Source organism: Equus caballus, chromosome 3 (genome assembly GCF_041296265.1).
Source record: "Equus caballus isolate H_3958 breed thoroughbred chromosome 3, TB-T2T, whole genome shotgun sequence".
In the NCBI taxonomy this organism is placed as follows: Eukaryota; Metazoa; Chordata; class Mammalia; order Perissodactyla; family Equidae; genus Equus; species Equus caballus.
Window position 1 is genome coordinate 56,716,393 of NC_091686.1, and position 27,164 is coordinate 56,743,556.

The following is a 27,164-nucleotide window of genomic DNA, read 5'->3' on the forward strand; positions in this document are numbered from 1 at the left end:
CGGCCAGCTCATTCCGAGCTTCCTCGTTCTCAGGGGCACCGTCTGGCCAGTTCTTGCTGATGGAATGAGTGGCAACTATGCGCCTTTCTTCCAGGCCTGCCCGCTCGTAAAATCCCCACAGGTGGCGCTCCGCCTTCTTTCCCCTTCCTGCCTGGGGGACTGGAGACGAATTCTAGGATGACCTTGGAAGCTATGTGTTGATTACAGAACCTCCATCAGCCTGGGGTCCTAAAAATTGTAGGAAGGAGAGCGGCCATGCTGAGCTGTTCACCTGCCCAGAACTGTGAGGGAGGCTAGAGATAAGCTTCTACTACGTTTGAGTCATTATGTGTTCAGATGTGTGTTTTATAGAACTTAGCTATCTAATGTGTGTTAAGAGCTAAGTTGCATTTATTCATTCATTTGATATTTGAGTGCCTCCAGGTGCCCCCTGGCTCTGTGGCCTTGCCACACTTTCTAACCAGAGCGGCCCTAGCAATTGGCTCAGCCCGTTGCATGCAGCAAAGCCAGGTCCCAGACGAGGGCAGTAGCATGTTTACTAGAATGAAGTTTCCATTCAGGGGTTGTAAACTGAAACCCACATTTTCTTCCCAGTTTCCATTTCCTAGCTACATTCTTTCCAGAAAAAGATCCTTCTTCAGCTTTCCCTTCTTGCATCTCTGTTGACTTGCGATGGTAGCTAATCACCTCCAGCTGTACTGGCTCCCAGAGCCCTGCTGGCCCAGTTTCCTGTGCTTATGACAGGAAAAGGTCTCACGGTTCCAACTCACGCAGGCCAGGGGTTTCCAAAGCTCTCTTAAAGCAACAGAAACCTTTTTCCCAAATGAAATCAGCTACAACCCAATCGATAAAAACTATTGATTGAAGTGGAAATGGTCGTGGTGATGCTCCTCCTGCCAGATTTGGAGCTACTTCTGACCCGGTGGGGAGTCAAACAATCACTGTGGGGCCCCCAGCATTCCCTGATCTACCGTCTTCCACCCTTAGCCTCAGATGCTTAGGAATAGGTCCCAGCAAATTGCTGCACTTGGGTAAGGTCAGAAATCCAAGTTCACCAGCTCAGAATGGGTTGATCCCGTGATGAGGAACCAAGCAGTTTCCTGGATCTCGGGATGGCACCACTCACAGCTGAATGGACGACTGCTGTCAGAGTCAGGATTCAGCGAAACCCGTTCAGTACCGAGTCAGAAGCAGGCTCTCTGAGGCTCACCTCCCCCGCTTCAGGCAGAACCAAATGCAAACCCCCCAGGGAGTGTGATCTTGTCTTCACTACCTTGTCAGCTGAGACATCCTGAGTTTTACCACAACTAGGACTGGAAAATACTCTCATTTCTGTATTGGTTAGGCTGGCACCACCCACAAGTAGGCAGAAGGAAGAGGGACCGAATTTCTCCCTACTGTTAGCCAGTACCCAACCCTCATGTCAGACCCTGATGATCTCCCAGGGTTTCTGAAAGCACCCCCAGTCCCTGGGCGGCCCGACCGGGATAAGGCGGGGAGGTGGGAAGTTGGGATCCAGAACTTCCTGCCCTCCCAGGAACTTGGGTGTTTTTAAGAAATAACACACTGAAAACGTTTAATTTGTCTGCACACACGTTGGCTTGTTCATGTTTTAAGGTGTATTTTTATTTACAAAGTGAGATGATGTATAACAAATGATGCAGTTACAAACATCTGATAACTCCATTTTCATGAAAAAGTATATAAATATATTACAGAAAATTCTATATAGTAAACATTAGAAGTTGATACAGTAAACATTTGCTACTTTTTTCTATGCCAATATTACTGTCATTTAAAGCTTAAATACTGGTTTCAAGTATCCCCTATAAAATAACTCTATTAAAATACTGGAAACAGAATTTTGCTATATACAAGATTGGTGCATTAAAAACAGACTCGGTGTGTCTATGTAACAACGTCAACTATAATCAGATGCTGCCTCAATCATCTCTAAGATCTGCATTATTCAGTTAGTGTTAAAAATCTTTTAATAATTATCACAGGTTAAAGTAGCTGTAAAAATACAGCATTTCAACAATATTTATTGTTATGAAGAATGCCCCTCTCAGGTAGAGGGAATAAGCATAGCGATACTGCATGGACTTGCTGCCCTCCGACCTTTATTTTAAACAGAGAGCAGGAGCATCTGCTGGAGGTCAGGAGAGAAGCGGAAGGCAGCCAGAAGCTGTTCTTTTCACGTCATTTCAGAGGCTGGGGCTGTTCTCTTTGCTCTTCTTCAGCCTGAAGACGCGTCAGGACATAAAGGATGACTTGATAGCAGAAAATATATTGATCCTATGGCCCCCCCAAAAAAAGAGATGGAGAGGGAGAGATGTTAGATGTATAATGTGAATATATTACATATATACATAGTTTCACCACTCTTAGAAGTGATATTTGAGTAATTTTGAAAATATGGAAAAATTCTGTTATAATGTGGAATGTAAGAAGCAGAATGTAGAATTTGTGCACTGTCATAAAAATTATAAAAACAGAAACCAGATTGACAAACGAGGTGGGAAGAAGCCTTGGGGGTGGGTGGGGTGGGTGGGTAGAAATATCCCAGAGTGCTAAGTGAAGTTGTCTTTGATTGGTGGGCCGCTTCTATTTTTTGTGCTTTGGTAATATTTATGATTTGCTTTTATAAGGGAAAAATAAACTTCCTAGAAAATTTCTTCTAGATTTATTGAACTCATTTTGATGTTTTGAAATGTTAAGAAATTAATATCCAAGAAACTACATGAAAGAATTTTCTTTAAATATTTTGGAAGAATATGGAAATCAAAGTTTTTTGAAAATTAAATTTTTTTTGTTGATATTACTCTCTAGTAAGTTGATGGTGCAGGGACCTGAGTTTTCCTGTTATTTGGCAAGGAATTAATGAGTCTGAAAATAAATAGCAAAAATTCACAATATAGTACAGGGAAAGTAAAACAATACTGCAGCGGAGTCGTATTTCAAATGGCTACATGCGTGTGAGCACGCACACCTGCGCACATGTGCTTAGACCAAAGGATGGAAGAATGTTGCCTAAAACGTTAACAACTCTGCGGAGCAGGAATACAAGTAACCCTTTTATTTCCTTTTTGCTCATTTGTATTTGAACTCTGTCCCATTTTCTACACGTTCATCCTTGACTTTCTCTCAGGTCACAAAGAACCCATTAGCAAACCCACTTTACGCACGTCCTCTACTCGCTATATCCACACCCCCACTCCAGTCTGGGCCACCACTGCTTACCATCCAACTGACGACCCAGCTTCTAACCCTGCACGCTCCTCCCAAATCGGGTCTTGCTGTAAGGCAGCAGCCAGAGTGGTCTTTTACACTGTGAGTCAGATCAGGGCAGTCCATGCTGACAATCCAGCAGTGGCTCCACTTCACTCAGAGGAAAGCCCTAGCCCTGGCTCTGCCCCACCCGCCTCCCCTCCTTCTCCCTCCACCTCAGCCACTCTGGCCATGACCCTTCTCAAATACACAAGACCCACGCCCACCTTGGACCTCCACACAGGTGGTTTTGTCTGCCGGAGGGGCTCTCACTACCAAATGTCTACACGACCCCTCCTTCAAATCTCTGTCCATGTGTTACTTTCCTGGTGGTGCCACCCCAATGTAAGTTTGCACCCCCAATCCATCCTCTTTACCCGGCTGTACCTTTTTCCCTCTAAAGCACTTAGCACTTTCAAAGACCCTATATAATTCACTTATCGAAGGTGTTTATTACCTGCCTTCCTCCTCACCACCGCACAGGAAGATCTTTGTATTTCTAGCAGGGGTCTTCGCTTTATTCACTTGGGGAATTTCTGCAGCAAGAATATTACCGTCTCTCTCTTTCTTAGGTTGGAAGTGGGGAAGGAATGCCACCAGTTACCTGCTATTTTGTACCACCACAAATTTTTGCCCCCAACATGCCGCCCCATTCTCTGAATCTATTCAGTGCAGATATTGCATTTTCTTATTTTTTTAAATTAAAAGGCAATATTTAAACAAAATACCCTAGAAATATTTTCATTTTTTTTCTGAATTAGTTCAGAGTCACTCACTACCATAAATCTTTGGTTTTATGCAATAGTGTGGGAACCCTCAAAAAAGAGAAATGGTTTAAACAGAACTTTTAAAATATCAGAAACTTCACAAAAATCCTCATTAGAAGACACCAACCAAGACTCACCTCCGTCTGCACCATTCCATGTCTCTGTAGTCTCATGCAACGCACCAAATCAGAGATGTCAAACTGCCAAAGGAAACAAGCGTCGATATGTGAGATAAAAAGGGCAACCGAATTTGAACCCCAAACATTCAGAGAGGAGTGGTGTCTACAGATTACTGTACTCCCCACTCCCTTTCCCCTTCCAGCAGTCTCGGGAGACTGTTCTGAACAAAATAAGTTGGTGAACTGACTGCTATCATTTGATAATTTTATTTATGAGCTTTCTAAGAATTAGGGAGGGTTATTCTATTTGAAAATCTCTACCAAAAATTCTCTTCCCTCTGAAATTGGACTGATTTCTAATATCACCGTTTTTAAAAACAAGGCAAACTATTTTTCCTACATTTTGCCTTTCAGAATAAAATTCCTGATCTTTTTATTTTCACCAATATTTAACAGTTTGAAACAAGGGAGAAAAAGACTATTTTGCTTTGTCCTCCCTCAATTTTTACGGTAGATATAATAGACTGTGAAGAGCAAGACTGAGCCGTTTTTTTTTTTTTTTTTTTTTTTTTTAAAAAGCTCTTTCTTTTTTTTTTTTTTAAAGATTTTATTATTTCCTTTTTCTCCCCAAAGCCCCCCGGTACATAGTTGTATATTCTTCGTTGTGGGTTCTTCTAGTTGTGGTATGTGGGACGCTGCCTCAGCGTGGTCTGATGAGCAGTGCCATGTCCGCGCCCAGGATTCGAACCAACGAAACACTGGGATGCCTGCAGCGGAGCGCGCGAACTTAACCACTCGGCCACGGGGCCAGCCCCAAGACTGAGCCGTTTTTAACTAAAATTATTTAAGAGACAATTATTTTAATTATATATTATGTATAGTAAGATATTCCAATATTTTAAGTAAGGTTTATACTAATTTAAGTTTTAAGCACGATTATATATATATATATATATATATATATATATATATATATATATTAATTTTTTTTTGAGGAAAATTAGCCCTGAGCTAACATTTGCCACCAATCCCCCTCTTTTTGCTGAGGAAGATGGTCCCTGAACTAACAGCTGTGCCCATCTTCCTCTACCTTTTTTTTTTCACATGTAGGACGCCTGCCACAGCATGGCTTGTGAAGCAGTGCCATGTCCGCACCCGGGATCTGAACCGGAGAATGCTGGGTCACCGAAGTGGAACGTCCGAACTTAACCGCTGTGCCACTGGGCCAGCCCCAACATTATACTCTTATTAGCTTTGTTTAAGTAATAATTCTTTTAATTGGGAGTAATTTTTAGACACAGACTATTCAGCATCAATTTGTTTAACAAAATATACACTTCCCACCTATTGGTAACAATGACAAAAAAAGAATATAAGCCTTTTCATTTCAGAAACAGATTTTCTTTTGTGCTTCAATATTTCTATCCCTAGAGTGTGGTTATAATGCTGACTATATCTTACAGAAGCCTCAAGACCACAAAGAATACAATGCGAGGCTGTATAAGGGACTTTTGAGCACATGGTTACAAAAGCTCAGTTAAACAAAGTTTGAAATATTATTTCTTCTTGATTATAGTCTATGCAGTTTTGAACGTTTACTAAAATACAATTTTATATAGTAAGATAATTAAGGCATTCATCCAAACCGATAAATAAGAAAAAAATCCCAAGATCACAAGACATTATTAAAAATTTAGGTTCCATTGTTATTTCTGGTCAAATGTTCGTTCAGCCTGTATCTTGTACTCACTTCAAGATCTTGACTGATTAATCCTAAAACCACATCTATGCATATCAGGGTCCCTGAGCGTCCAATGCCAGCACTGCAGTGTGTGACGATGGGGCCCGATCTATGAATGTGTCTCATGTAAGAGATAAAAGTGAGCAAGTCGTCTGGCTGAGAAGGTGTATCGTGGTCTGGCCAAGCGGTGAAATTCAGATGAGAAATATGTCGCAATTCTCCTGTCTGAAATTGTACAATAGAATAAGTAGAAAAAGGCATACTACATTGTTCACACACAATTAGTTCTTAATATTATTTTGTCCTTTCAAATTACGACCTGTCAAATTATGACTTTGATCAGATCAAAGGAAAAGTGGAAGAGACAGAAAGACTCCATCAAACAACACACAGAGGGCCTTTATCACGGAGGTTGCTAGATCCACATTTTAAACATAGGTAAAAAATTACTTTTTGGAAACCCTAAAAGCAAATTACATTTTTATATAAATAACCACCTTTTTTTATGACCCCATTTTAAATTCACTGCAGATAAAACCCACAGTCATTGCAATGGCTTAAAATTAAGCCCTACGTAATCTAGCCCAGCTCCCTCTCAGACCTCACCTGCTCCTCCCGGCAGCTTCGCTCCAGCCACAGGGACTCTCTGTGGTTCTTTACAAACACTGGGCACAGTTCAGTCTCAGGGCCTGTACACTACGCTTTCTGACAGAAATGCTTCCCCAGATATCCCTGTGGCTCACTCGACACCGTCACAGTTTCTTCCACAGCACCATCAACACCAGTGTCTCCTCACTAGAGAGTAAGCTCCATGAGGGCAGGGATTTCTTTTAGTCTGTGGTGTTAACTGCTGAATCCCTAGATTCCATTACAGGGCCTGAGCTCTGTAAACATGCGTTGATTAAATAAGCAAATCACTGAAGGAATATTGAGCAACTGTGCTCACGTAAGTAATGGATAGACCGGTGTAAACGAATAAGGAAGTATAATCTTTAGTTCTTCATAAAATCACAAATCACAAGTCATGAAGGAAATTCTCAGGCCAAGTTTACATGCCACCAATAGAACTGAGTCAGTACGGTTTGTTTCTATGAACATAAAATTACTCTCTGTTTCTTTAAGAAAGCTAAAAGTCCAAGAGGAAACATGTTTCTCACACCCAGCTAGCATTCCTGGGGGGAAGAGAGAAATAACGTGAGGGGTGTGGAGGTGAGGACACAGCAGCAGCTCTACTTCAGGGAGACTCACTTATTCTAATTGAGGCTACATGTACTCAGTGGTTAGGCGCCCACAGTGGGAACAACCTGAATGACAAGCATTTATGCTACAATTGTCCATGTATTACCAAATATGTGGTCTTTAAGGGGGAATATTTTCTACTTAGAGATATTTTAAAACAGTTTTATTGAGTCTACTTAGAGGTTTGACCTTAAAAAAATGACTTTCCTGCACATAGCTTCTGAGCCATTCTGTTCTATTTCTCAGTAAAGGATGATGGATGATCACATTAAAAGTCCTGTCTTCTCATTTTCATTTTAATACAGCACATACTGGCGGAAACAGTTTGGCAGAATTCATGAATTCACATTTAAGCTTATATTAGATAAAAATTAATAGGTGGCATTAGTTCTGGTGAAATGGGAACCAAGAAGTCACAGGTTTTTATTTAGAGATACGCTGACGCGATCACAGAAAGAGTCCAGGCCCAAAGTCTAACTAGTAGATACGCCTTAGTAAACGGAAGACTGAACTCACTGACCTGAATGTCTTCTAGGGCCATCGCCCTTACCACAAAGCCCTTCAGCTGCTGCATCCTCACAAGAGCCAGCCGAAGCCTGTCGTTGACCATTGTTGTTTTGCCTACGACATTAGGCCAATAGCGCTGACATTTGATTTTTTCCCCTTCTACTTCTTGGGTCATCATGGCGATCACTGTGGATTTTTGTTCCCAGATCATCTGCCAGAAATCTCCAACAGTTGTAGGGAGAGGTCCTTGGCAGGCAATGTAAATGAACTCTTCTTTCCCCACTGGTATCTTAATGAAGCTGGCGTTGATGTACCCTCCTTCATCTCCAAGAGGAACTCTTGTAGCATCATCTGTGAATTTCCCACCACAAAATAGAGGCATCTGTGTCAGGCATTTCGAAACAAGAGCCTTATAAACAAGGTGAGTCAAAGATTATGAGAAACTCCTCATAACCGTAGATGAAATCACAAACACATTTCAATAAAGGTGTATTTTTGACTTGTAGTACAGTCAAACCATTTTATATTTACTCATTTCACTCACGTTACAAGCATATCTAAGATGTCAACTCAGTGAGTTTCTTTCTGACAGAAAACTCAGTATTTATTATTTACACAGATTTGGTTGAAGAAATTAAAATTAATAAATGAACTTAGAATTTCTTAATAAGTAACTAGAGAAACACAACTTTGCTACTCTTCTCCATCTTCAATGATGATGACAATAATAATGAATTTAATAACGAATGACAAGGCTAAAAATTATTTCCCAAAACAAAAATTAATATTATAGTGAAACTATGAAAGTACTTATTACAAATACAATTGGCATAATTAACTCTTGCTCATCGAATTAAATTAGATTCTTTTTAACAAGCAGCCCAAATAATAAACAATAAACAAACAGGTAGCTCACTTGACTCTCCAGGCACACAGGCTCTTGTCTTTGTCTAATAGTAATTTCATATAGTCAAAATACACATTTCCAAACCAGATTGCCCCACAGAAAGGTATATATAAGCCATCTTATCCAAGAGAATTAATTTGTATGTACTTTTACATTGGAGGTCATTTCCCTTGGAATAGGTTTCAAAATCCTTCATCAACTGCCCTTCTCCTACTTGGCTTCTCTCTTAGTCCACTCAGTAGTTTCAGTAGTTTTGATCCACTACTAAAAACAAATCCACTCAGGAGCTTTGGATTTATGGCTTTTCCCATTCTGACTTTTGAGATGCCAGTCTGGCCACTTTTTTTTGCCTGAAATAATTCTCACCTCCTTTATGACAAACCATGATCTATTCTATTTTTAAAAAGCTAAGATTTACTTCTTACAGGAAGCTTCCCAAAACGAATTTTGTCTATTCCATCTTGATGAAAAAATTCAACTGTATTATTATTTACTGCGTGATTTGACACTATTGGTTCTGTTATTTATGACTTCTTGGCAAAGACGGGGTCAGTGTGTCATACAGTGTAATCCAATGTGCTAATGTCTATAAATGCGGCTGATGATTACTAGAAGAAGTTTTCTAGATGTTAATGTTTGGCTAATACATATATTCATATATAATTTTTAAAAAATCACATGTTGATTGGTGAAATGGGTAAAACGTGGGTAAAAAGAACTGCCTTTTTTTCCTTCTGGTATCTAAAACAGTTCAAAGTATACTGCAGCCTGGTAGTACCACTGTAGCTACACGCATGTACATGGCTATCATGTATCATAGTCATTTCTCTAAACTTAAAATGAGTGGAATAAACAGATGCTGGTTGTGATAGACGAAGAAATTCCTCATCCAGAGGCCAATTCATATTTTTAAAGACTTAAAATGACTGTTTTAGCATCACTGATTAATTTCTAATACTATGCTAATAAAAATTCATGGATGTCTGAAGAAATATTTAAGATTGCTCTGATTGATTTTTGAAATGCACAGACAATCTTAAAAAGAATTCTCATTGTACATCTAAATTTATTTGTTACTGATGTAAATCTCTGAATGTGTGTGTGCATACAAACTTACGTGAGAGACAGAAAAGGTAAACTAGCATAAGTTTTAAATCAGTTCAAATTATATTAAATATACATTTGATTTGAAGCCAAATTGGAACTTACAAGGAAGAATATTTTTATATCGGTTCTTCCTTCTGTTTTCCTTAGTTTGCCCAATTAAACACTGATCCAAAGGTTTTAATTCTTGAAGATTCTGTAAACAAAAATGGAAACAAAGTTAAATTTCTTGAGATAAGCAGTAACTCAGTAATAACTGCAAATGCTTTAAATGTGCTGGGTGCAAAACTGGCTATTGATCAGGGCAGACTTTGAGTGTTAAGAAATATATGTCTGTCAAGACAAATAAGCCTAAAATTCCAATGCTCATTTGCTACACCAGTTCTTGAAATTTATTGTTGCAAATGTCTTTAATTTAACATGTTGTAGTCAATTAACTTTGCGAGGCACCACTTTGCACCTTAATTTTAAATATCAGTTTAAAGACGTCTATAGTTATATTTTAGAAAAAAATACAACTTATAAAAACAACTTTGGCTTAAACGAATAAACTAGAGCAGAATTTCTTGACTATACTGTCTGTGGGATCATAGAATATTCCATGTGGTAGAACTGTGGTTAGATCTCCTATGTTCTAAAGTCAACTCTTTTTCACTTCAATTCATTCACTGATTAGCTAATCCATCCATCCATCCATTCAACTAATATACATTGGAAATGCCTACCATATGCAAGGCACTGTAACAAATGCTGGGAATACAGTGGTGAGAAAGAAAATATGATTCTGACTATCCTGAAGCTTATAGTCCATTGGGAGAAAGAGGCAGTAAAAAAGTAAACAAACAAATATTGTGATATATGCTTTGAAGAGATTAAGAAGCTACTGTGATAAAGAAAAATGAAGATCTACTTTTTATAGGGTTGTGATAGAAGGTTGCTGAGATGGTGACCTTTAAACTTAAGGCCTTAAAGAAGAAATCGTTTCCACAAAATGGAGAGGAAGAGTATGCTTAACTATTGCGAGCTTGTTTCCAAATCTATCTAATGGGATTTATACATTTTGAGCATTAAATACAAAGCACATAGCACACCACAGAAGCTCTCAGTCGAAGTTAGTTCCTTTCACTCCAGTGGATTCAAAAGGCTCAGGAAGCAAGCAAGTAAGCAGATGGTTTGCAGGAGATGGGCAGGGTAAACCCAAACCACAGTGGTGCTATGTTTCTCTTTCGCCTAGTGGTAAATATGGACAGTGCCAGCAGGATCCCGGGAGCAAGGGCTCTGAACCTTTGCTGCTCTGACCCGAGGGGCACATTCTTGGAGCCGTATTAAATCAGAAACTGTTGCTAATGACGAACCACACCTGCAGTGTATCAACTGAGAAGTTTAGTGAGTGACTGGAATTGACACTTGACTCTTTAAAAACCCTCTTTGTCCCTACATATGAAGCAGGGAAGATGATCTTCAGGGAGATTTACTCAGCTCGAAAGTGGCTCAAGAGATCCCTTTAAATCAATACTATTAGGGTCCTAATTAAAAAATTAATTCACTGCTAGATATGACAAGATGGTGCTCTTATAGTTGGAGGTAAAGTAGTAAAGTAATGGACATTTTCAAAATTCTCACTATTTCTCCTAACCTTGCATGTAACTTTGGGAGAGAACCACTGGCAGAAGCCACTCACCTCCAGCTCCTTAGAAGGGATGCCTTGGTCCAGCAGACCCCGCAACATCCGGAGCACTGCCTTCAGCTTGGAGCCAGTGTAGCGGCCTGAGGGGAGCACCCTGACGACGGGCAGCACGGCGAGCTCCTCGCTGCTCAGGAAGGGGGGATCTAACGGAAGACAGCAGCTGATTTTGTAAACAGATTTCTCTCGGAACTGATTCAGCCACTAAGGGAACTAACTGGAGCCTAGTCTCACCTCATCTATTTTTACAAAAGTGAGAGTCTTTAGAATTGATAAGGCAATAGAAATAATAGGGAGGCAGATAACCACTATCAAACAGGAATATCTTGGCCACAGCAAGGCCCTGTACCCAACTTTTAAGGAAACACCTCACTGACTGTTCCACAAGTTCTTAAGGCTCTTGGCTCTCATTTACCTACAGTTTCTAAAAGAGTTTAAACTGTTTCTTTTCACTTGTCTTGACTCAAATGGCACTGTTTTCTTGACAAAAATGTATCTAGTCCTGTTATTACTCTGCATTTAAATTCTCTTCCAAGCACATGGGGGAAAGATGAAGGGAGGTGCTTCAGAGATTCCTCACAATGCGACACTGCACCAGAAACACTGACGTCTCCTCTCTCTCCCCACCCCTGCATTTGTCTGTTGCTGAAATTCCTTTTCCCTCCACCTGACGTGATACAGCTATCCATGTACAACCAAAAACATGTAAACGTTTTCCAAGAAGAGGATGTAAAACACATCAACCCTTTTCCCATAATGGGATACAAAATCCTTTTTTTGTCTGTAGCTGAAATTCCTTCTGCTCCTATCTCAGGGACCAGTACCTCTGGCAGGTGACAGCTTTCCTCATGCACACGAAATGCTGGGGTCTTCAGGAGTTTATCAAACAAGTGATATCAGTGTCTTAGAAGAGACACGCATCTAATTTAGTACCTGTTCTATGGAAACTGCTCCTAACAGAAGGCAACTATATCTAGGAAAAGGTAGGAGAGACTTCTTGCTACAGTCTGCACAGGTGCAGCTTTAATTATGTCAATCTGTTATTTAAGGCATTTTGATGATGCAGCTACGATGGAGGCAGCAATAATGCTAGGCACTGTGGGGACACAAAGCTGTACAAGACACCTGAAGAAGCTGAACATCTGGCTGGGGCGAAGCCTAGCTGTGAACACAAAATTCACTCATATGAAATAACTGCAAACGTTTTAGACAACTCAGTGAGAATGGAACAGGAGCTCAAAGGCTGGGGAGATGAGCATGAGCTACAGGAGTTGACAGGAGCACCGTCATTGACACTAACAGTCTACCTAAATCAAAAAGTTGTTTTTTTTTAAATTTTTTATTTTTCCTTCTTCTCCCCAAAGCCTCCCAGTACATAGTTGTATATATTTTTTTAGTTGTGGGTCCTTCTAGTTGCGGCATGTGGGACGTTGCCTCAACATGGCTTGAGAAGCGGTGCCATGTCCGTGCCCAGGATCCGAACTGGCGAAACCCTGGGCCACCAAAGCGGAGCAGACAAACCTAACCACTTGGCCATGGGGCTGGCCCCTAAATCAAAAAGTATTAATTCAACTTCTTTAATTTCTGTTAACAATTAAGATTTCAAATTACAAAACCATGTTCTTTCAGTGCATTAGTATAACATTTCCTTATATGAAAAAAGAGACATGAAACACTGGACAGAACTTAATTTCTGCACTGGCTCTGTTATAAGATGAGAGAGGCAGGAAGAGTCAGGACAGATCGACTGACTCCCACTCTTAAAAATGAAGTTGAGACTCCCGGGTAATAATTTTCCATCTTTGAGCTATTCTACCTACTTTACTATAAACTAAACGTGCTCCCTGACTTCTCATTCCAGAATGGCTAAACGGCAAAATGTGACTTTGTGTTTCCATTTAAAGTCTTTATATGTTTATTTGCACATTTTACTCAAAGCCACTGAGAATTTTAGCCTATAACTGTGCAATATCTGGTTATATAAATGAATGCTGATGTTTGTCTATGTGACTAACTTTACATATAGAACCACAGAGTGCACACATATGGTGAAATAACAGATCCATATATTCTGAAAATTGTAATTTTCAAACACAATTTTTCTATCCATTTTGACGAAAAAAATTGCTAATAAAATTCTTGCCTTTCTCGGAATCTTCATGGTTTGTTGCTTCTGTTGGCAATTCATCACTTCCCCATGTTATTTCATCATCAGTCTTCCTTTCCTGTGATTTCGGAATTAAGCTATGACAACAAAACACATTTGTACTATTTTCTTCATATAATCTTCGCTGAAATAAATCTAAGTATTATGTCTTCAAACAAGTTATTTCATCTACAATTATTATGGTATTTTAAAATAGATTACCTGACTAAAAAAACTCAAGCCCACAATTCTTAAAATTTATTGGCAGAAGTAAATTAAACTGAGGTACAGAATTGTTTAAAACAGCTTAATATTTATCCTCAAACAAATCCCGTCTTTGGGGCTGGCCCTGTGGCCTAGTGGTTAAGTTTAGCGCGCTCCACGTCGGCAGCCTAGGTTTGGTTCCTGGGTGTGGACCTACACCACTCGGTGGTGGCCATGCTGTGGTGGCGGCTCACATACAAAATAGAGTAAGACTGGCACAGATGTTAGCTCAGGGCAAATCTTCCTCAGAGGAAAAAAAAAAATCCCAAGTCTCTAAAACTTAGACAAAGGATTCTTCTTGGGGATTGAGAAGGTGGTGGTTTGTTTCCACCCTTTAACATGGATGACTGATTACAATTGTGTCATTTTTTTTTGCATGGCAAGATTTGCCCTGAGCTAATATCTGTTGTGAATCTTCCTCATTTTTTTCCCCCATCTCCAAAGCCCCAGTGCATGGTTGTATATCCTAGTTGTAAGTCCTTCTATTTCTTCTATGTGAGCTGCTGCCACAGCATGGCAACTGACAGCCGGGTGGTCTGGTTCTGCAACCGGGAAACTAACTGGGGCCACTGAAGCAGTGAGAGCGCCAAACTTTTAACCACTAGGCCATCAGGGCTGGCTCTCTCTTTTATTTTTTTTAACAGTTGCCTACTATTGTACTGTATGAATGTATCTTAATTTATTTACAGAAGTCCCTATGGATGACATCAGTCTTTTGCTACCGTTGAGGGCTAAAAGAACACTCCTGTATTTGGGTACTCACTTAATGTAATAAAACTCAGTACAAGTTCTCGTTATTCTAGGGGTGCATAGCAGATGCCACCTCTCTGGTAAGGTGGATGGCTAGAAATGAAACTAGGTAGGAGAACAATGTTTAGTGCTAAGACGAGATGAAAAAGGAAAATGTAGAAGCCTGAATACATTTTCTACTTTCTGATATTCAGGGGAACAAAGCAGAGTCCATTTGTCTGATGACATTAGTGCACACCATCAAAGCAGGACATGTACTAAGGCTCCCAAAATGTCAGTAACAGGGCAGCAATTACACTGCTTTTATGGTGGATGTTTTCCTCTGCTTCAACTACTTGTGGGTCACAATTAACATTTGATTTGTAAGTTCTGAATCCATGAGGTTGTTTTTGTCTTCTAGTAAGTATACTTTGTCTGCAAGGATGTATTTTTGAAATCCTTCCATCAGGCATTCCTTCCTTCTCATTCTTCTGCACAACTGCTTAGTATTTCATTGTACGAGTACAGTACACGCTAATTTATTTTGTGTCTATTATGGTTTTTTACTACTATAAACAAGGTGGCAATGAATATTCTTGTAGAAATATCTTTGTACACATATGGTAGTGAGACCAATTTCTAGAAATAAAATTGCTAGGTCAAAGGGTATGTACCACAGTTCCTTGAATCTATGATACTCATCATTGTAAGGTACGCTATTATTTTGTTTACATTAAGAAAGAAATAATATCGATGGCTGAAATTTTAAGACTCTTCATGATTTCAGAGATGTTAAAATTGAAAAAAAAGTATACCAAGAATTAGTAACATGCAAATAAAATTTGTATGTTAATAGTGTTTCCAACTGTACCCAAAGAAATTAACACTAATTTACCTTTCCTTCCCTCTCCCCCTTCCCCTCCCGAGCAGGGCAGAGCCTGTATCTTTACATTTACTGGCAGCTGGCCCAGATACCTGCAAATCTTTTAAGTATAAAACTGTATGCATTTCTACATTAATAATAGGTACACCCTTGTCTAACTCCACTTAGTGAAAAATTCACTGTCAATTTGCTTGTCTGGGAAAACGCAAATAGCTCCCTTTGACTGTTTGGTCATTATCTAATATGAAGCAAAATTTATGACAACCACTTTGTTGGCCAACCATATACAGATAATTTTTCCTGATACACCGTTTAGTGTTACAAAAAAATCTTATTTTATATTAGAAACTGTTTTCAAAAAGAAAAAAACTTGTGTGATTTAGAAATGTTTCTTATCTTCTCTGGTTTTATTTTATTAGAGAAAAAAATCGTAAAGTATAGAAGAATAGAGAAACAGAAAAATTTGTCACCTTTAATCCTATCAGGAGAAGATTACTATCATCACTGTTGGCACATTTCCTTTTAGACCTTTCTTCCATTTTTTTCCCCATGGTTAAGAGAATACTGCTTTTTTGGAGCAATGTTATAACAAAAACACTTTCATATGTCACTAGAACCTCCTTGTAAAAATAATTTTAAAACATTCTTAATATTCAACTATGGTTCCATAATTTACTCAATTCTCATTTTAGTAGAAAAGAACAAATTAATTTTAAAAGCAACATCTAAATGGAAATCTTCAGAGCACTTCTAAAAAAGAATGGAATTATTATACTTTACAAAATTTTCTGAAAAAATTATTTTCTTACCTTTCACTTTTTACTTTTTCTTCACAACATCCTTCACAGCCATTCATTTTGGTAGACTATAATGAAAACAAATCAAAATGAAATTAACCCATTATAAAAAAATCAATCTCATAATACTCAATTTTTCCTGTTATTTCCTGTATTTACTGTTATTGCTCATCCTCATATTACAAAGACACATGTGACACTGAATTAATACACGTCAAACTGCGGCTGAGGCATCTTCAGGGGCCCAAGAGTTTCTGCAGGTTCCAGTGCCTCACCTTCACATGCACCTTGACTTCTCATTTCTTATATAATATTAACGGTACATTAATATTATATTAAGGGTTATTAATGGTATAATAATTAGTATTAAGGGATATTAATGGTACAGACATAAGGAGAAAGCAAAATGAAAATCTAAAGTAACAATTATTTAGATATGCATATTTAGCATATGTTTTTATACTACTTCAACTTTAAAATCTGAAAATGGGCACTCAAGAAAAATCTTGGTAATTTCCAATGTGTTAAATTATTTTGCCTTTTTATTATTAACGTGAGGGGTCTCTCCACAGGGAACACAGATCAATCAGCCCGCACTTTAACTGAGTATGGTGCTCAGAGACCCAAATACTGCAGGAGCGGTTAGCTACAATTAGAAGGAGATGCCAAGTTGCATTCTTACATGGTTAGTAAATCTTACATTTCAATCTTTATCAGGACAAATTATTTTAACAAATGGGAAATTCTTTTCATTTCAAGACTCTGAATTATCTGGCCTCTGTCCACCTCTATAACCCATATCTCTCTGGTTTTACTGTCCTCTTCACTTAACAGGCTTCAAACCCATGGTTCTGTCTTTCAGTTCTCCAAAATCACTCATCTCTTTTCACCACAAAGCTCTTCCTATGGAAGATACTTTTAGACTGTAAGCTCCCTGGGGACAGGAATGATGTCTGTTTACCACTTTGTGCCCACACATGCTCATGCCTGAGCCATAGAAGGCTGTCTCCTTTACTTAACAAAAATATAAACCTTTAATATGACCTTCCAGTTACAGACTTTGTAGGTTAAAAAGTTTACAATAAAGTTATTCTGATAGCAATTTCAATTTACTTGAGGGAGATGCAGAACTTCTATGGAGGAAGAAAAAAAGTAGGTTATTTTTATCCACTGACAACTAAAAGGAAGCTTCTTAGACCTTATCTGTTTGTAGAAGGTGATAATTTTAGCCTGGGTTAAATTTTTTTCCCCAAGTAAAGTCATTTGGATTTCTTATTTCCCATCATAACCCTGGTCTCAGAATCTACTATGTGTGCAATAATTTTGAAAAGTATAAAGTCTTTTATAAGGGTCAAACGCTATTATTAACATTAAAATGGTAAGAGAAAGCCCAACCGGAAATAAACTACAGTGATACTTGTATTAACTGATTTCCAACTATTTTTGCAAAGTTCACCTGTGTTTTGGGGAGGGTGGGGTTAAGGAGATTGGCCTCAGTCTCCTCATTCTGGATAGTAGGCTCTTTGCAAGTGGAGACAGCTATAGTACTGTCTCAAGGAAAAGGTTTAAAATTTTTATCATGGCCAGCCATTTCAAGGTTAGTTTGCAATCCTATTGTTCAAAGAATCCAGATCCAGCAACTTGAAGAGTAAAGGAGATATCTCCTGGATCCAGGAACAGCTACATAACTTGTAATGCCCAGTGCCAAATGAAAATATGGGATCTCTTGCTAAAAAGTTATTAAGAATTTCAAGACAGTGATGGCACAGCATTATTTTATAAATAAGTATGGAGCCCTTCTAAGCACTGGGCTGTGTGTGACTGCACTGGGTAACTGCTCATAAAGGCAGCCTTGCCTGGATCCTAAAAGCAGGATTATCTTATAGGTGATGGGAAGGTACTGAAAGTTTTTCATTAAAAAATTTTTTTAGAATAACCAGAATTACAAATAACACAGGAAGCATCCTGATGCACTTCAGCACAGCAACGCCATGTCTTCAGAGGACGTGCCTTTCTTCTCTTCATCCTGGCTCTTCTGATCTCATGGGGAAGCACTTCTCGCTTTCAGGAAAGTTGCTCGCTCCGAGATGTGGAAAGACCAAATTCCTTAGCATGGTGTCTAAGTCACTTCATGACCTTATCCCTGCCTATCTCTTCAGCCTTAGCTTTCAAGATACCAGGTGATACCCTACTTGCAATTATTTAGTTCCCTGAATGGTCCAGGCTGATCCAGACTTCAGGTCTTTGCTAAGCAGCATCTCTGTATGGCATGCTTTCCCTTATCTTATCTCACCTATTAATTATCTTTAAAATGCTAATTCTCTAGGAAGTTTTAATAACCATACGTACCTACTCCTGTGTAGCCCCTATCGTTCCCCAATTCTTTATAACTCTCTCTGAACTCCATATAAACATTATCAGGATACGTTTTTATTAAAGTTTTTTAAAATTACATTTACTTATTTACATGTGTATATCTCCCAAATTGACTGCTAGACTGTACAAGCAAAATTTAGGACAGAAACCCCGACGTCCCTTATTACCCTGTTATGGTGGAGATACACCATAAGCAGTCAAACAAGTTCAGCAATAGCTAAGTGAATAGTTTGAAACTTTAGACAATAATTTACAATAATGTGTACGACCGGCATTCATTCGTTCATTCACAAATAAGACAGACTTTGGTCTGAGGTGCTTCACTAAGAGGAAGTCAAGTGTAGAGACAGTTGCAATAAAGTGACAAATTTGATGACTGTGCACATCTAACTACCAGAGGGATAATCTCTCCTTTTAAGAAAGACACTTCTATACTCTTTATAATACCAACGATTAGCAGCTTAACGTTTGGCACATGGTAAAACTTTCAGGGCTGTAGAATATCCTGTTAAGAATCAATTCAGTAAATAACCTACAATTTGTTTAGGGTGATCCCAGCGTGGTGCACTTACAAAACACTGAGCATTTTCAGAAGTTCTAAGGAACTTTTTAAATTACTGAAATGTAGGCAATGTTCTAGAAATAGAAGACAAAACAGAAAACTCTTCCAGAATACTGGCTCAGCCTTCCTTCTGGCTATGGAGATTAGTTATATTTGTCTCTTTTGAATTTGTCTGCTTATAATTTCCATAGTGATTTTAACACATTTAGAGTTTGATACAAATGAAACTTCCTCATGTTTTTATCTTAGTACCTTGTCTTCTTTTATTCTTAAATCTGTTTTTTCACTTTGTTCTGTTTACCATTAGTCAAAACCTCTTCCAAAGCAGAATTCTCATCTATTCAAGTTGCTAATTTACTATTTTTAAGAATGGACTGGCCCAAAATATTTGGTCTTAAACATCTTGAATTCTCAAGGCATAAATTTGTGGGATCTATCTGTAATTTGGTGGCAGGACAACTTGTATTTCTTCTAACTGGGAGGATATTCTCCCTCCACAAACCTTAATTTTTAGATTTGCCCTGGGTAGTTTTACATCTTAATTCTTCCATGTGAACTTTAGAACGATTTTACCAAGCTACTCTGCCTCTCATTAAAAAAAAAAAAGTCAAAATATTTTATGAGATCATATTTAGTTTCTTTGTGAATCTAGCAGGAATTTAAATTTTAGGTTTTTCTAATAAAGAACAAGAAATATTTTTCATACTTCTTTTATGCTTCTTTGTAGAGTTTTAAAGTTTTCATAATATAGATCTTGTACATTTTTGATTGAACTTATGCTTAGGCTTTTGTTTTGTTGTTCTTGTGAATGAAATTTTATTTAATTATATTTTATAACTGGTTAAAGCAAAGACTGTGTTATGGACTGAACTGTATCCCCCCAAAATTCACATGCTGAAGCCCTAGTCCTCAATGTGATGGTATTTGGAGCGGAGGTCTTATGGAGGTAATTAAGGCTAAATGAGGTCATGTGGATGGGCTTTAATTCAGTAAGACTGGTGTCCCTAAAAGAAGAGGAGACACCGTGAGTGCATGCACAGAAAGGGAAGGCCATGTGAGGACACAGTGAGAAGGCGGCCATCTGCAAGCCACAGAGAGAGGCCTCACCAGAAACCAACCCTAATCTGGCACTGCCAGCCTCCAGAACTTGGAGAAAATAAATTTCTGTCTTTTAAGGTACTCAGTGCATGGTATTTTGTTATGGCAGCCCGGGCAGACTAGGACAGACTGCAAACTCAAACGCCAGCAGGAACCAGAGAAATAACATAAACCTTTGAAATCCCAGGGTGAGGGGTGGGAGCAAGGAGGGCCGGGAAACAGGAATGAGGGAAGAATAGGAAATAGGAAGTAGAGTCTATGGAGAAGTGGTCAGAGCAGACAAATCATTTACATTTTGTAAAATCAATTCTGTCAGGGAGGCCTGAGAGTTTACAGTATAGAGAAATAGGGATCATGGTTGCACTGTGGTTTATAGTAAGAAGTTTAAAATTCAGTAGATAGCCAATTTAATAAATCATGGTATATCTATGCAATAGAATAACAGGAGGGCCTAAAAAGTTTCAGGCAGATTTTTATGCACTCATGTGGAAAGAGGGTAATGATCAATTGTAAAGTGAGAACCAAATTTAGAACCATGTGATAAAATTTATACTAAAAAAAATTACATAAGTATAGCCATGTGTCCCTTAATGACAGGGATACATTCTGAGAAATGTGTCATAAGGCAGTTTCGTCGTGTGAACATCACAGAGTGTACAATACAAACTTAGATAATATGGGCTACTCCACACCTAGGCCGTATGGTACTAATCTGACGGGGCCACCACTGTGTACGTGGTCCATTGTTGACCAAAACGCTGCTATGCGGCACATGACTGTATATAAATCCTACGTTTTCATAAGCATGATGGAAGGGCAAAAACTAAAATGTTAACAATAGCTACCTCAGGTGAAGATGGGGGACGGGTCAAAAAAGGAACCTGCATTTTTAGATGATTCTGTCGGAAGTGATTTTTTACAATGAGGATGTAGTATTTTCATAATCAAAACAACAAAAAAGCAACTTGAATGAATTTGTCTGGTATAAACTTTTGTTATTATAGCTTAGTATAAATGAGAATCTACATTATGTTAACAAGGTTTTTTTTAAAGAAAAGGTATTGGATATAACATTTTAAAGATGGAGATTAAAGATTTTTATTTTCTTAGTTAAAAGAGACTTCAGAACATACAAGAGGCACTTTAAATATTATTATTAAGAAAAATATAATTAAAGTTAGTATGACTTAAAATGTTCAGAAAATCTTGTTCAAAGAGCTTATTGTCCTTATAATTATTAATATTCTGATAGTACGAAAGAACATCTTAAGCAAAACCACTACAGTATGATACAGTTTGAGATACTCGATATTTGTGTAATCATTTTTTAGACTAAGACACACACAGTCAATGGATGTAAGTTTCCTTGTATTTATACACATTATTTTTAAATGTTTAATGAACATAATCACATGTATATGAGATTGTGTGTGGGTACGTGCCTGGTAACTACTGTAAGAATCCAAACCAGCTTGGTTTTGACAATTTTGAATATGTTCAGTAGGAAGAGTAACAATTGTGAGGGAAATTATCCTACAATACTGAGCCAGACCAGATTTATAGAAATAGGATGATGCCTAGTTTGAGCAGCCTTACATATAATTTATCCACCTTTTCATGCTTTTTCTTAGCTTGATGTCCCAGAAGATCCAAAATCTTAAAGTCTTAAATAAGAATTTGAAAAGTCTATCAATACTTTTTTTAAACTTTCCTTTTTTTTTGTTTGAGGAAACTTGAGTAATAATTCTTTTACCAGGATAAAATGACTTTTAAATGTAATAAGTAAAATTCCCTTCTTTTCCCTCTAAATGTAATTTTTTAGTAAAACAGGAAATGATCTCGGTGATTCTAACCTCCGGTTTTTTTTTTTTTAAGATTTCAATACATTTATATAATATATATTGAGCACTAATTCCTGTACACCTTATTCTTATTAGTTTGAATCCAACTATTCTAGTCTATTAGGAATCAGTCAGTTGTCCAAGTCTTTTAAAACAAATTTCAACTAAAATCTCAGAGGAATCACAGCAAAATCCATGGAATAATTGGAAAAACTAGATGTTTCCATGATAATTAAGACCAAGGACCCATGAGGGGCAGGAGGGAGCATTCAAGGATAAAAATCAAGTTTTCTACCTAGGTTAGGTATTAACTGGAATGGGATCTTGGAATTCTCAACTTTTATTTGGTGTAAAAATAACTAAAGATTAAAAAAAAAAAATCAAGATTTTTTTGTTATCTTCTTTTCCTGAATGGACACCTTCACCAAAAGAGATGTAAAGGTAAGTTCTTTCTCTAAAATGAGTAAATGACATCCGTTCTAGCTCTTACTGAGGTTACTAACCAGCCACGGGGATATTTTCTTTACCTCACGTCTAGGAGGGGAATTGGGAGGTAGGCAGAGGTAAGACCTCAGCAGAGAAAGGAAGTTTTAAGTGAGGAGATATATAATTCTAACAAGATATAGTACAGTGTTTATTTAGGTATCCTTACCTCCATAAAATCTTGAGGTAAAGGTGAACCATCACAGTCTGTATCTTCTGTTCTCTCTTCAGATAACTTCTCATTGGCTTTCAATGCACCTGGGAGAGAAATGAACAGGCCAACAGGAATTAAAATGCTCCCTAGAGGCCTTCCTGTTCTCCTTAGTGTATCAATGTATTCATTGTGGTTCATCTACCTGGAGCACAGGCATCTCCTGCTCCACTATTCTGGTTTAAAAGGTTCTGGGCTTCCTCATCCACGACATCCAGCAGAGACTGGATGACTTCAGCTTCTTGAGGATCATCACAAATGTCATCTTCTTGTATATCAGATTCTTGAAAAACAGTAATTTACATGGAGTTTTACTTAAAAATATTGATATGAGAAAGAGACAATGTGTCAAACAGAATATACTAGCTCTTTCAAATTTTAAGCATCTACTTTGAAAAGCAGCCATGACTGGAAAGCAGATTATGCTGACAGGACCTCATTGTTGTTACTTCTAGAACTGCTCTGGCTGCTAGGACACAACACCACACAGATGTAACGGACAAAAATAAGCCAAAACCAATGCCTGTGATACACCTTTCCAAAAGACATTAATAGTTTAAAGCTTATTTTCTTAAATTAATCCCAAATTATTAACTCATGAAAGAAATTCAACTAAAGAGATTATGTTACAAAGATTAAGGATCTAACAGAGCAGTCCAAACATACCCAAGAAAAATCTTCTAAATTATTTGGTAGCCTGTGAATTGCTGCTTCAAAGAATACAAGAACATTACCAAGCAAAACAGCTATCTTTTCAATCATCTAAAAATAGTTTTAAACTTAGAGATGAGAAGGAATACTAGACATATGTACAGTAATACAGTCAACAATAATTAATATTACATTGTTCTTTTATTTCTGGAACAATAATCTTCCCTTTTAAAGCCATAGGAACATATAAGGCACATAGAGAAGATACCTAAGATTTCTTTATTACCTGAATTATTAGGGCATTTAGAGTAACTGGATGACTGATCTGGAAAATCATCTTTGGAGAGACTCAAATTTGCTGATCCCTTCATCTGATAAGTAGAGCTTTTTACTTCAGCGCACAAAACTTCAATTATTTCTTCCCCATTAACCTAAAACATAAATTCAAAGCAAATCATTAGTTTCCTATTTTACTAACTTCCAGGATTAGGGAGCGTCTGCACAGTGCTCCTCTCTGTCCTTCTCCCCTTCCTCCTTAGCATGAAATCCATTTCCTATCTCCCCACCTTAGATCAGTGTTTCTAGGAAATATCAGCGCAATGAAAAGTGCAAAGGGGATGAAACTTTCTATCATCAAACACGTCTGGAAACACTAGATTACACAACATTAAATCAATACTTTTATTCCAAGAATTATCACAACGCTAATGTAAATTCTGAGTTGCCAAAAGAGAAATCTGTTATATAGTATTTCCTAACCTTATTTGACTGCAGAAACCTCATTTTTGAGGCATATTTTATGTGACTTGTCTTCCATAGAGCTTTTTAGAAAAGTTTAATGGGATTACTAAATTTAGAAGTTGAGGGAAAAGAAAAAAAAAAAATCAATCTTTTAAGTATTTGTGAAGCTGTTACACGGACATAGACTCCAGTACAGGGACCTGATCAACTGTTAGGTATGAAGATTTTCAAATCTAGTCTAAATTTCATCTCAATTTAAGAAAAATAACAATGAGTTCCTAACTATAAAGTAATTATTAAATAGAATGTAATTTTATAATTTAATAGTAAAATTATAAAGCACTTCATGATGCATAGCCTATTAAAAGAAAAACGATTTGGGCAAAAATGCAAAATTAAATGATTAGAATAAATTAAAATAATTTTATACAAATAAAAGTGATTTACTCTGAAGATTTTACTTTTTCTTTTCTTTCTTTTTTTGGTGAGGAAGATTGTCCTTGAGCTAACATCTGTGCCAACATTCCTCTATTTTCTATGTGGGACGCTGCCACAGCATGGCTGGATGAGAGGTATGTAGGTCCGCGCCCAGGATCCAAATCCGGTATTTCTCCAAAATATTATTTCTTCGAAAGAGTGGTTACAGAATGTTAAACAGTGTCGCTGGACTGTGACACTTCAATTTTCATGAGAAATTCATAGTGCAGACATTAGGATTCAAGGACAGAATGTTGTCTGAGAGACTTCCTGGAAGATTTTAACTCTAACAAAAAATGTTTGCAACCATGAAAACAAAGTCCTAGTTTCTAGGGTTTTATGTTAATTTAAACAGAAACAGAAACCTGTCTCCCTTTCAACAACATGCTGAAAATAAGCACTATACCGTATGACTAACACTAGAAATATATGAAAATTCAGTTGCTCCAGCTCTCTGAAACTGGAGACCTTATGAATAAACAGAGAACAGCAAGTGCTGCCGAATCTCAATCCACAAACATACAAATACCAACAAAGTTTTATTTTCCTGTCCTGATCATTTCTGCCTTGGAATTCTTCTGCTGCAGTATCTTTTCAGGACTTGCTAAATAACCCACGTCACAAGTTTGAATTAATGTAGTGAACTGAAAGGCACAGAATGTTGGGCTTCTGGTCACTACATTCATTTTCTCCTCCTAGACTAAACGCAGCTCATGTCCAGAAACCTTGCTGAGACGGTAAGATTTTCAGGTTACTAGGACAGCAATGCCTCAGCTCTGGATTTTACATGGGAAGACATTCAAATAGTGAGGTTCAGAATGGACTGTATGGGATGTGTGGGAGATGAAATGATTCCACAACATGGAGATCTAGCTGTGATCATTCTAGAATGTACATTACAGGCCAAAAGAAAATCATAAAAAGAACGGTTAGCCAAACAAACGGGCATGCATGTAGCCTTAAAGAGAGCCTGACGTGGAATGTAGCTACGCATTAAAACACTTTTGTTACGTCACCCCCAGATTTCTCTGCCCTAATCTTACATGATGTAGGTTCTTTCAAATTATTATGTGGTAAAGCACTTTCGACATGTCAAAACGCAAGTAAACCTATTTCTTTTGCTGCTACTGTTTTTCCTCACTAGTAGCAGAGAGCTGTCATTTGACAGTCACTGCTGGTCAACCTTAACCCAAAGGACCAATTTCACTTTCAATTACTTTCTTCTCTTCTGGGTATCTAAGAGACAATCAAGAGAATTGTGCACATTAATAAAAAATCCCAGCACTAAGGCTATCTACGTAAGTAATTAGCTTATTTAAGAGCTGAGTAGGTGCCAAATGATGGAGAGTTACTTGTGTGGGGCTTTACGTTGGGTGTTTTACTTGGGCAGGCCTTTTAGTGCACTAAAATATATTCCCACTATCAATACACGCATCTAAAAGGGCAAATATTTAAATGTGAAAACAGTTTTGTTCAAGACATAAACAAGCCATAGATAAGGACGTATGACATGCAGAAAGCAGCCGGTTATTTACCTTAGAGAATGAATTATTAGGAGTGAGGGCAGTCTTGCCACAAGGCTCCACCGTGTGATGACCTAAAAGGAACAACACCGAAAGCAAGGGATGAGCCAGTCAGAACCACAACAGGGACATCACAATAACGCAAGCAAACCCACACTGCTGTGCATGTTCTTATTGCATTAGTACACTAAGAGAGGTGTATCACAAAGTGATTCAAAACCAACTGGACAGAATCAAATATTGGAGAAGGGATTATTCCAAGGAAAAAGCCAATTTCTTAAAATAGTGTGCATAAAAGCTCATTTTGGGCTGAAAAGTTCTAGTGTGGGATATTGAATATAAATTATCCCAACCGGAGGGAAGAGACATTACAGGTGCTGAACTATATTCACTTCACTATTTAAGGGAAGAGAGCAAGACTTTTATCCCATTTCATAAAGGCAATCAATTTAACACAGTAAAATAAGTTATGAATACAACTGGAAAGGACTTTTTTTTTTGAGGAAGATTAGCCCTGAGCTAACATCTGCTGCCAATCCTCCTCCTTTTGCTGAGGAAGCCTGGCCCTGAGCTAACATCCGTGCCCATCTTTCTCTACTTTATACGTGGGATGCCTACCACAGCATGGCCTTCTGAGCAGTGTCATGTTGGTACCGGGATCCGAACCGGCGAACCCCGGGCTGCTGAAGTGGAACGTGCGCACTTAAGTGCTGCACCACTGGGCTGGCCCCTAGAAAGGACTTTTAATGCATGTCTAAAACAAATGTTTATTTTTATTCTTAGCCATTAGAACAAAAAATCAATACATACATTAAAGTGAGACTGTCTTACAGTGAAAACAATTTGAAAGTAATTTGACTCATTAAATTATGTTTTCAAGAGATTTGACAGATATGGTAGAGTTTAGAAAAGTTAAACAGAAAGAAAGGAGAAGAAAAAAAAAAGAAATAGAGGTAAGTGTATGCAAGGACTTCTATTTGAGAATGACCTAAGAATAATTCCACTTAGAAAGATGAAGGTTGGGATAGAATTTTCAGGGATAAA

The 27,164-nt window shown here is 37.9% G+C and overlaps 1 protein-coding gene across 41 annotated transcripts in view; it reads right to left on the minus strand.

The window, feature by feature from the left end:
• Positions 1 to 1,575: 1,575 nt before the first annotated feature.
• Positions 1,576 to 27,164, minus strand: part of PTPN13 (protein tyrosine phosphatase non-receptor type 13) — a 201,548-nt gene continuing 175,959 nt past the window's right edge. For all 41 annotated transcript variants that reach the window (XM_070263464.1, XM_070263489.1, XM_070263488.1 and 38 more), the window contains 12 exons: positions 26,133 to 26,194; positions 23,666 to 23,810; positions 22,874 to 23,011; positions 22,687 to 22,775; positions 16,170 to 16,225; positions 13,482 to 13,582; positions 11,336 to 11,484; positions 9,760 to 9,850; positions 7,657 to 7,994; positions 5,907 to 6,122; positions 4,175 to 4,237; positions 1,576 to 2,298 (listed from right to left, as the gene is read on the minus strand). In XM_070263464.1, coding sequence (XP_070119565.1) covers positions 2,203 to 2,298; positions 4,175 to 4,237; positions 5,907 to 6,122; positions 7,657 to 7,994; positions 9,760 to 9,850; positions 11,336 to 11,484; positions 13,482 to 13,582; positions 16,170 to 16,225; positions 22,687 to 22,775; positions 22,874 to 23,011; positions 23,666 to 23,810; positions 26,133 to 26,194 — 1,544 coding nt within the window. In that variant the 3' untranslated portion in view covers positions 1,576 to 2,202. The remainder of the gene's footprint in view (positions 2,299 to 4,174; positions 4,238 to 5,906; positions 6,123 to 7,656; positions 7,995 to 9,759; positions 9,851 to 11,335; positions 11,485 to 13,481; positions 13,583 to 16,169; positions 16,226 to 22,686; positions 22,776 to 22,873; positions 23,012 to 23,665; positions 23,811 to 26,132; positions 26,195 to 27,164) is intronic.